This window comes from Taurulus bubalis (assembly GCF_910589615.1).
Source record: "Taurulus bubalis genome assembly, chromosome: 16".
NCBI lineage: Eukaryota > Metazoa > Chordata > Actinopteri > Perciformes > Cottidae > Taurulus > Taurulus bubalis.
The window spans coordinates 10,603,471-10,614,241 of NC_136604.1; the positions used below are offsets into that span (position 1 = coordinate 10,603,471).

A 10,771-nucleotide genomic window follows, 5' to 3' on the forward strand; every position below is an offset into this window, starting at 1 on the left:
AAACCACCATGAATGACCTCCTGTCGTACCGTAACTCTTCTACTATGGACGCCACTCTTTTCTGTTTGCACAACATTTACAAAGGAGCGTCTCCAAAAAACAAAGCAGCGTGAACTTGTTGGCCGACTTTACGGTAAACTTTACGGCAACTGTTCCTGCTTTCTCGCCACATTGTTGCACAACACGACTCCCTTCATTCTCGGCCAGTCTGCGGTGTAGAAAGTTTGGAAAAACAAATCAGGAAAACATGTCTGTCCTCAAGAGAAAGATCGTGAACACTACTTCAGCCCCGGCTGCCATCGGCCCCTACAGGTAAGGGAACTTAAGGAACGGAACATAATATGCATACCTGTCTATTTGTAGCGGCACGTGGGGGCAGAAGCTGGGACATAAAACGCTTCAATGAATGGATGAATGAAGGGACAGTCCAACGTTTGATCGGAGGCGGGTCTTGGTGTACAATGAACTCACCTGCTTGACTTGACCGCATTAAAAAAAAAGTGTCGGAGCTGAACTTTTAGCAGAGTAGAGACAGACAGCTGGCTTTGAAATGGCATCTATTCGTCGACAAATCCTCTACACCCCAAAAGCCCCCGTGAGACAGGGAATATACAGGTGAGGATTTATGTCATGTGAAATACTTTATGTGGACTTTACATATCTCTATACATCTACAGAAATGCAAAAAAAAAAAAAAAAATGTTTGGATTTATAATGAATTGATAGAAACCAAATTAACTGAGATGATCAGTAATCATCTAACAAAGCAGCAGTTTAGTGTGTGTTCTTGTTCACTTTGTGCACAAAGTGAGGGGTGTTCCTGCTCTGGCCAATGAGCTGTCAGTGGTTACTTCAGACCGAATGGCCTCTGACTTTTCTTATTTTGAGTCTCGGATTCAAGGTTACTTGTTGGTGTCTGGTGGTAAAATTGTCGTATTGTCTTTCATTTGCCATAACATTTCACTTGATAAACTACCACAAAAACGTGCGTCACAGAATGGCTGTGGGGTTTAGATATGAAATTCAGGTCATTGACATCTTTAAAGTACAGTTTTGTTTCAGAAACACATTCTTCAGATTTTTTTTTTGTGTGCTCACCGTTTTCTTTGTCGTTTCCATTTCTACATCAGCATGCACCTTTATAAACGCTGTCCATTTATAAATGAGGAAATACGATATGAATTGATTCAGCACTATAAAGCAGATTATACTATATACACCAAAACATACTACAACATAATGATATTTAAACAATAGTATTCCTTAAAAAAATTAATTTTCTCTCCTTCTCCTTCAGCCAATCTGTGGTTGTGGACAGAACAATGTACATCTCCGGTCAGCTGGGGATGGACGTGGCCTCTGGTCAGCTGGTAGATGGAGGGGTGACGGCTCAGACCAAACAGGTGAGGCCGGACAGATGATCCATTTTAGTTGTCAGTTTGACATTATTTCCCAGAGTAACAGTATAAGCAACTGAAAGAGAATCAAGAAGCTCAGATGTGTATCACATGCTTTTGATCTCAACGGAGGAATTAAGCCCTCCTTTTTAATGTATGTGTTCATTAGAAAGATCAGTAGAGCAGTCCTACGAATTAGAACACAACAGTAAATTATATAATGATAATAATAATAATACTTAAAAGGAGGATGCTTCCCAGGCAAAATTAAATAAAAAAAACACACATATATATATATATATATATATATATATATATATATATATATATATATATGTATATGTATGTAACGGAAGGTGATCCCAATGTCTCTCATCCCTCAGGCTCTCGTCAATATGGGGGAGATCCTGAAAGCAGCTGGCTGTGACTACACCAATGGTGAGATGTCCGGCTGTTCAAGGACTCAGCTGCTGCTCTTTTGTTTTCATATGATTTGAATGTTCAAAGATGCTCAACCCTTTGATTTCAGTGGTGAAGACGACTGTGCTGCTCGCTGACATCAACGACTTTAACAGCGTCAACGAGGTCTACAAAACATGTAAGGAAATACGTTGTCGTGCTTTTAATGTCATGCTAGGAAGCAGATTTAAAAATAGCAGATGTAGTCTTATCAAATTGATAAATGTGCTACATGTTTTTTTCTTGTGTTTCTCTATATTCTACTGTATAAGAGCAGCCACACAGGGGCAGCCTTTAACCAACGTTGTCAGAGCTGCTGTTACATCTATGTAACCTATACAAGCAGCCCAGTTTACTCATTTTATATAAGCCTCACTGTTGTGGTCCTGTCACAGCCTCTTCCACAAACACCTGAGTCACTGTTTGCCGTGGGACTGGGTTGTCACTTCCTTTTATCAAACAGGCCGCTGGCTTGTTCCTTCTTATCCCTTTTTTCTTTATAAAGTGTGTTATTGTGAAATATAGGGGTTGTGGTTAAGGAGACTGCTCTTCAAGGAGAGGAAGTGGATTCAAGCCGGCATGTTAGCGAGTGTGTAGCCTGCTGAGTGTCCTTGAGCAAGGCACTGAATGTCTACTCGCTGGTCTCGCTGACCGTTTGCTTTGTGAAGGGAGGTATGATCAGAGAAATGAAACTGATCTAAATACACTCAAATTGTCTTTATTGATGGTCATGCTACACCTTCCTGTGGATGGAGCCTGAATAACTAAATATGTTTACTGTAATAATTTGATTTATCAAATTTGCAATCGCATGATGCGTTTTATAAGACTAAAAGTAAAACACGATGTCATGAAACAAATATTAAATCTGACAATTTATAACTCTATTCCCTTTATTATTATTTTTTTAATATTAATTGGCAAAATAATTTTCTAAAAATCTTTCACATTTAACTTTTTGTTATTCCATTTGCTAAAGTGCACACAAATAATATTCTATCTAACAAAACATACAGTATGCTCCATGCCTTAAATGCATTGAGTTAAACTCAAGGAGGTGGAAATAGTGTACAATAAAACACATTATTCCAGCGGCTCACTCCATGATGCATACATGCGGTGTCTCATATTTCACCAACATCTCTCAGAAGATGACAAGTGACAGGTGAAGCAGTCACCTGACAGACAAGCTCACTCAGCTCGTCCTCCGCTGCATGAATGCAGCCTCATCTCTCGGCCGCTCAGTCTGGGCACTTCCTCCTGGATCACAACAGACCGGTGTAATGGAAGCTGCAGCGCCCAGTGAGTTGTAAATGGACACCGCCATGCAGGCACAGATGTAACTCGACCCTCCCAGCAGGCTTTGCAGCACGGGCCATTGACCCTCGGGTATAGTCTCCGAGCGCTCCCACCTCCCTCCTGACTCAACCCTAAACCACAACCAGGGAACTTTCCCTGACCCGCAAGGGAAGACAAGTGTGATCCAAAGACTGGGTCTGATACATGTGATTACTCTATATGCATTTGGAGATTTGACTCTATGAATGTTTTTTGTCTTGTGTAAAATGCTTTTTTTCTGTTCTTTTTTTTTTTTAAAGGTTTGTGTATTTATCATTGTAAAGTTGTACCCAGAAATCAAATATTACATTTACATGTAGGGTTGTAGATTTACCTGGTGGATTTTGAATATACTTATAATGTAAATGTTTTCACTCCAGTTTTCAGCAGTAACTTTCCAGCCAGAGCTGCCTACCAAGTCGCTGCTCTCCCCAGAGTAAGTGCAAAAAAACCCTGGACACCGACATATAGCTGCTCAGGATGAATTGTTATAACTTTGGTGATCCCTGACTTTTCAAATTGGCATCATCAGGTCTGTTCATCACGAATTACCTGCAAAACTAATTCACACATCATCAGCTCAGTTGTACTGTGTTTACTGCTGATTAGCAAATGTTAACCTGCTAAACTAGATATTGTTCTAATACATATTAAAGAGAAGCATTGCATTGTACTATTGGTATTACCCACAATGCCTTCCTTTCCTATGTCCTCATTGTCTCCTTCTTTTTGTCTTCAGGGTGGGCTGGTGGAAATTGAGGCGGTTGCTGTTGTCGGTCCTCTCTCTGACTCCTGACTAGACGGCCACATCACAAACAAGTTGTAGCCTCACCATCAAGGGACCTTTATAGTTGTACAGTGGAAGCCTTCATGTATTTACAGATGACAAATGAAAGGCCAAACTAGGATCTGGACTTTTCAGTTTTAAGCATAAATGAGTTTCTCAGCTGTAGCTGGTTGACTGCACCTCTAAACTACAGTCGGTATTTAACATTGTAGAATCAAACCCTCGACAATAGAGCAGCACCTACTTCACCAGGATAAAACAAAGTGTCACGATAAAGTGTGACTGTTTCTGTACAACCAGTCTAACATTCCTGGGTCACAGTGGCCAGATTCAGGGTCAAGTCGGCTTCCTCTTTGTGCTGTTTCTGGTTTGGTTTCTCGGCGTCTGTTTTGCTCCAGAGAAACGTATAATGCATTATAAAAGTGCATCTCTCACTAATAAACAAAAGTAGTCCAACCCCTAATTGCAGACTAGTTATTTCGCTCTAAAATATCACCGACATATGTATTCATCCTGCATTAAGATATTAAAGAAAGTAAATGTATTAGATGTAACTTTTAAGGTGGCCTTTTGATTTTTAACAGTTCATAGCTTATTACAGATTTCAGGGTGTCCTCCAGAAAGAAATCTTGACACATCAGAAACAAACACATTTTGTGCGGTTATATTAATAATAATTAAATTACAATCATTTAATTATCAGCGCTTCATATTCATTACAAACATTGTTGTAAAATCTAAGCCGGCTACCCAAAAAATAATATAGTTTAATAAATCAAATTTGGCTTTGGTTTCCTTTAGAATTATAAGTTTGTAGAAAAGTTAAATCAAGAAAATCTGCGATTATAAATCTCTTTAAGATAATGAATAGAAATGTCAAAGACAGTTTATCATTTAAGTTAACTGGACTGATGACATCTTCTGAAAATAAACACTAAGTGCCGTATAACTCTGTATATGTACAGTTTACAAGCATAAATTGCAGCAATACACCGGCATGAGGGGAGCAAGTCTCAGTGATGGCGGAGGAACCCTGACTGAAAGCATATCACAGGCTCTGCATCTTGGCAACAAGGCAACGTCTTCACACAATAACTCCTACACATGCTTTCACTCGCACATACAACAACAAGGCAAGACATTTCCAATAAACTCATCTGTGCAGTCGTTCCCGTTGCACTTCATTCACTGGGAGCTGCAAACAAAAAGAGGGGAAACACGTTTGGGTGGCGAAGGCGATTTTATATGGATCATGTGACAATGTGTTGACATTACGGCGGCACTCACCTGGTGCCTCCTCTGTGGCCTCAACTTCCTCTGTTGAGAAAGTAAGAGAAGGATTTGTACATGTGAACAAGTAACAATCCCATTTAAAGGGTCGGTTCACCTGCGGTGTTCGCAGATAAATGACATGTCAAACATTCAACAGCAGCATCTCTTTCCTTGTTAGTCTGGATAATTTACAGAACAGACTTAACCCTGACCACTAACAGATCCAGAGGTGGATGAGCTGCCATGTCCGCTCTGCCTATGTGACACTCAATCCTCTCTCTCTCTCTCTCTCTCTCTCTCCCTCTCTCTCTCCCTCTCTGCTGGCTGTGAAACGAAGGCAACAACGTGGTCGGTGGCCAGTGGAAGCCCTATATGTGTTGGCATGCTCTAGTTTCTCTGTGGACTCAGATTGCACCTTAATGAGAGCACGATGACAACACACTGTAGGCAACACATACACAAACTGCATGCAGGCAGTCCATGGCACCTGCAGATCATGACTGCCTGAATAAATGCTTGATGGTATGTAGACAAAAAAGTAGACAAAATCTAAAGATGCAATGTACTGTATTTCTCCCATTGCATGAGCGCAAATTGTACTGGCTTTGCTACCTTATCCACCTGTCTTCTTGGTAGACACTTTGCATTAGGCAAAGAAGAACTAAAGAGCTTACCTTGTACACTTGTCGGCTGCTTGTCATTTGCATCATGAAGCAATACATGAACTTATAGCATTCAATGTAATTCTGCACTGTGTGTTTCATGTTTAGATTCTTATGTGCAGAGAGATCCTCACTAGTCGCTCTGAAGAGCTCTCTTGGAATTTCAATCAGGGATCGTTATGTTACACTCACTAATTTGTAATTTAGCATATTCCCCTGTTACCAGAGCACCGGGAGAGGAAACAGGTTCAGTGTTTTCTCAAGAGACTACAAATGCCATGTGCTTAAAAGTATCCTTACTACATTATCTATTCAGCGTGGGAAGAAGTGTCAATGCCGTCCCCTAACAACAGAGCTGTCTTGGCTAAACACACTGTAATACAATGCCATCGAACCATTTTTGTGCACTCATTCAAATGATTAAAAAAAACTCTCAAAGGTCTTTGCTGAGAACTTCCTGCACTTACTCGTGAAAGTAAAATCTTTGGACTACAGTCCTTAACAACAGACAATTCGAACAGATCAACAGACTGTTCAGTCGTGAGTCCACCACACCTCTTAATGCATCCTACAGGTGTACACAGCCGGGAAGAACATTTCATAAATACATTGTCAAGACTGCATCTTAAAGAAAAGACTGATTAGGTGAACTCAACCCATACTTACAGTGTTGAGAAAGATTAAATACTAACTAAATAATCAGATGTGTGACTTATAAATGTATTTGAATGGCCGCCTCAGTGTGTTTCTTGGAAGCCATGCCTGTGTGTTGTTGGAAACCGCCTGGTTACCGCCATTGCAGTGGGACTGTCGGGAAGGGCGGAAGGGACATTATGTACCTGGGCGCTGTGGCAGCTGTGCTAATTGGGTCACTATGCAGGAGGCGGAGCGGTGCTCAGGTTTCTGCTGGTCAACAACAACAATTATACATTAGTTCCGAATAAGCCCTCCTTCCCTCGGTGCGACACAACAACACTGTGACTATTGTTTTCTACCGATTGTGTAAACATTATTCAATGACCAGTTTCACACAGGAAGATCATGATGAGAAAAATGCCCTAAAATCAGTGTTTGAATCCTTTATTAAGCAGTTAAAGCTTTGCATTTTAAAGAGTAACGATATTGTGTCACACACATACAGATAAATACAGACACAGATATGCAGCTACAACCTTATCACCTTTGAAAAGTGTTCCGTTGGTGTGATAGTGTCTATAAAAATATAATTTGCTTCAAAGATATAGCTGACAATTAAAACTTTTCAAGGTTTTGCTGAGATGAAGTGGGGATGGTCCACTAAAGATGGAAAACTGAATCCAAAGTTGAGTATGTTTGCAGCTGCAGTCTTTTGTCTCAATTGTCATTGGCCTGTATCAGTGATGTTTTTCACTCCAACCTACCTTGCTCGGGAGCTGCAGCCGCAGGCTCTGCCGCCTCTGCAGGTGCTGCTGCCTCTGCAGGTTCTGCTGCTTCTGCAGGTGCTGCTGCTTCTGCAGGTTCTGCTGCTTCTGCAGGTGTTGCTGCCTCTGCAGGTGTTGCTGCCTCTGCAGGTGCTGCTGCTTCTGCAGGTGCTGCTGCTTCTGCAGGTTCTGCTGCTTCTGCAGGTGCTGCTGCTTCTGCAGGTGGGCTGGCTGCAGCCGGCTGAGGCTCCTCCCCTGCAGGTGGAGCTGCAGCGGTGACGTCTGCAGATGTTGCAGCTGCAGCAGGTTCATCTGCAGGCTTTCCATCGCCACCCCCAGCAGGTGTCTGGTCGGGAATAGTTTCGCTGTCCTCAGCTACTTTGCCATTTTCATTGGCCGCCCCTGTCAGGAACACAAGTACAAGAAACATGATCCAAACAGACAGTGTGATGATAATGTAAAACTAATATACATTAAATATAAAACTAGTTAAAATGTATGGACTACTCTGACTTTGAATTATGATATTTGCATAAAGCACAGGACCTTTTAACACAGTGGGACATAGTATGACACCAGGGTCAAAGGTCAAGGTAGTATTTGTTTTCTCTGGGGTGACCTATGGCAAACATGTCCCCGAATGATATTGTACAACAAAAAAGAGCAACACCAATGTGTACACTTAATTTATCAAGAAACGTAATCATATATGATCAACTGTTCCCCTTTTAAATGACTGGGAAAGTAATAAAACATATGTTGCTGCAGATCATTGGGAAGGAAGTAAAAAAAAATGAATAAATAGACCCCCCACTGACACACAATTGGAACTACAAAGGGTTAATCATTGTGTGGATTGTTGTTAATTAACATGGACAGCCTCATACTGCTCAGTTCACAACTCAATTGACAGGTTGCAGTGTGCTTGATATTGTGAGTGACTACTTGTACATTTTTTGCATTTGGATTTGCATTTCATTTGCATGTATCATAAGTCTGGACTGTCGATCATCTATGTTGTATAAACGAGATACCTTTTCCCTTTTCATTTTGCATGACATTTATCCCAATACTTCCCTTCAAGGAGACTGCATTCTTTAGACATTTCAATAAATGAATGTTAATGGATGTTAATAGATGTCATCTCTCTATCTCCGGGACAGAAGATATCAGGGGAAGGAAATGAGCCTCATGCAAAAAGAAGAAAAACATCCTGAGACATTTCCATCTGACCTCTAAGACGATGAACACCTCGCTGGTCAATGTCATTCAGCTGATAAACCTGGAGAGAAACTTGCAAGCAAGGTCTGACATTCTGCCATTATCAGTTGACATCAATGATGAGAAACTTTATTGAGAGTAACTCTGAAACTTTCTTTCCGGGAAGTTGGAGGTCAGTGTCAGCTGCAGGACATGAGGCTATACACACGTTAGTAGGGTCAGTGTTCGTTTCTCAGCTCACTATATCACTCTTTATAGCACAGTCATACGTAGTCTACATATTTCAGCATACTCACTTATGTGAGCATTAATGTGTCTACATGCTTCCATTGCATTGGCCTGTAATATCTCTTTAAGGAATGCAAAGAGAATCAGAGCAAGAGGCACTTGCTCAGAGGCGATCCAACTTAGTGAATCTTTTACCAGTTTTTCACCGGCTTCGTCGTTGACTTCTGTCAAATAATTCATAAGCTGGCTCTGAATCTAAATGAATTTCCTACTCTCCCTTAACACTGCTGAATGCAAACTGATTTAGTGTTGTTGTTTTATCTTGAAATGCGTGCTAGTTTGCGTCACAACAGGGCCATCTTGGACCCGCTACAACAAAGTGTCCAAAGTGGCTTCTCAATTTCCAATTGAAACCGTAGACCGTCACCAAATCTGCTTTCATGCCACTGTCTCTCTCAGGGAGGACAGAGCCAGAAACCACTGTTAAATAATGATAATAAACTTTCCCGTCCTGTCACTGTGAAGCTCTGGCTCTCTAGAAATAAAGACATTAGATACTGTACCCACAAAGATACATTGGTGATCATTTGCATGTAGACTGGGTCCACCTTATCAGAGCAGCATTCACCACAGTATAGTTACATGAATGATACCCTAGTTGGAAATGGCAGTGAACGTCCATGATGACACCATTACAACCAACATTGTACAAGGCTATATATTGATATGGAAATCAAATAAAAAACAAGTGCTTTTTATTAATGAATTGAATTTCTATAATCATCATCATTTGAGTGGTTTCATCAAACTAAATTGATATTTACAGATATGTCAGAGCCATTAACATCTAGAAAGTGAAGCCAGGGGTATTTATTGGTGTGATAATTTCACACCAATAAAAATATATTTATATTATGTTATTTTACATACAAATTATAAAATGTCCCTGACAACATACTTTTTTTTAGGAAATCGTTGCTTCCAATATTCCAAAGGCAACATAATATTATTTTGAGAGCAGTATTTGCACTGTTCTGTGTTTGGCCACTAAAAACATGCTCACAATGAATGCTACCTATAACTGCATATATAACACATATATGTTTACTTCCCACATTACTCAAAAACATATGTATTAGATTACATAAGTGTAAAGCTTTGTGTGTCACCTGTTGTGCTGGCTCCGTTGCTCTCCTCGGGTTTAGCACTGGGTCGAGTCGTATCTACCGCGGCAGTTTGAGAACTGGTGGAGCATCCCATCCTGTTCTGTGCACATAGAGGAATGGTTACCTTCAGAGTTACGAGTCTTGGAGAGGTTGTAGCTGCACTGATGACGTCGTGCATAGATATCGTCACTGTAAAAGGAGAGAACTCAAAACTATGGACAGATAATCCCCTGAAGGGGAACAAAAAGACACGCTGGTCCTAAAATTCCCTTAGTCCCATGCGTAATTGCGCATCATTGTTCTACCTCCAAAAAAGCGTTCAGCTATTTGTTAAGTGGCTACACGTAACCAAACAGCTGGGCACGCAGGTGAAGTGTGGTTTGCTGTTGTGTGCTGTAACTTAGGCTGTTTCCAGGAGGCTGGGGCAGGGACAAAAATACATTATTCAGTCAGTGTGCAGCCGCCACCTCTTGGGGCGGGGAAAGTGAACCTGTGGACTCACAACTAGAACTAGGCCCACTAGTGCCTTTGAGCAAAATCTTAATCCAGAGTTAATATACTGGAAAACGTATTGAGATCCTAATTGTCGCAATGCTACACTATAAAACAATACACAATGAGAAGTAAAAGTGAATGATTCATAAAATCACAAACATAACCAAAATGCACCCAAAAGTAACAACAGTGAAAGTAGTTTCCCATTATGCATCAGAAGGGACCCTGTTAGAGTGTTTTATTCGGTTAATGCATGACTGTTCAGCCTTTTAAAGTGGTCTTAAAAAGCTTATAGATACTCGTAGTCAAATCCACGGGGCAAGGTATACTTTCTAAATAACATCTT

At 40.8% G+C, this 10,771-nt stretch overlaps 1 protein-coding gene across 1 annotated transcript; it reads left to right on the plus strand.

Annotated features, from left to right (window-relative positions):
* The first annotated feature begins 189 nt into the window (after positions 1-189).
* Positions 190-5,075, plus strand: LOC306749081 (2-iminobutanoate/2-iminopropanoate deaminase-like). The gene is made up of 6 exons (XM_079232326.1): positions 190-312; positions 1,298-1,403; positions 1,781-1,835; positions 1,927-1,995; positions 3,575-3,630; positions 3,934-5,075. Exons 1-6 carry the CDS (start codon positions 248-250, stop codon positions 3,988-3,990), a joined length of 408 nt encoding a protein of 135 aa, XP_079088452.1. The 5' UTR covers positions 190-247; the 3' UTR covers positions 3,991-5,075.
* The last annotated feature ends 5,696 nt before the right edge of the window (positions 5,076-10,771 follow it).

Excerpts from the sequence above, each read along its gene's own strand:
- LOC306749081 (XM_079232326.1), top strand. The coding sequence starts at position 248 with ATGTCTGTCCTCAAGAGAAAGATCGTGAACACTACTTCAGCCCCGGCT. Across the intron at positions 313-1,297 it reads GCTGCCATCGGCCCCTACAG|CCAATCTGTGGTTGTGGACA; the intron begins GTAAGGGAACTT and ends CTTCTCCTTCAG. Across the intron at positions 1,836-1,926 it reads TGGCTGTGACTACACCAATG|TGGTGAAGACGACTGTGCTG; the intron begins GTGAGATGTCCG and ends CTTTGATTTCAG.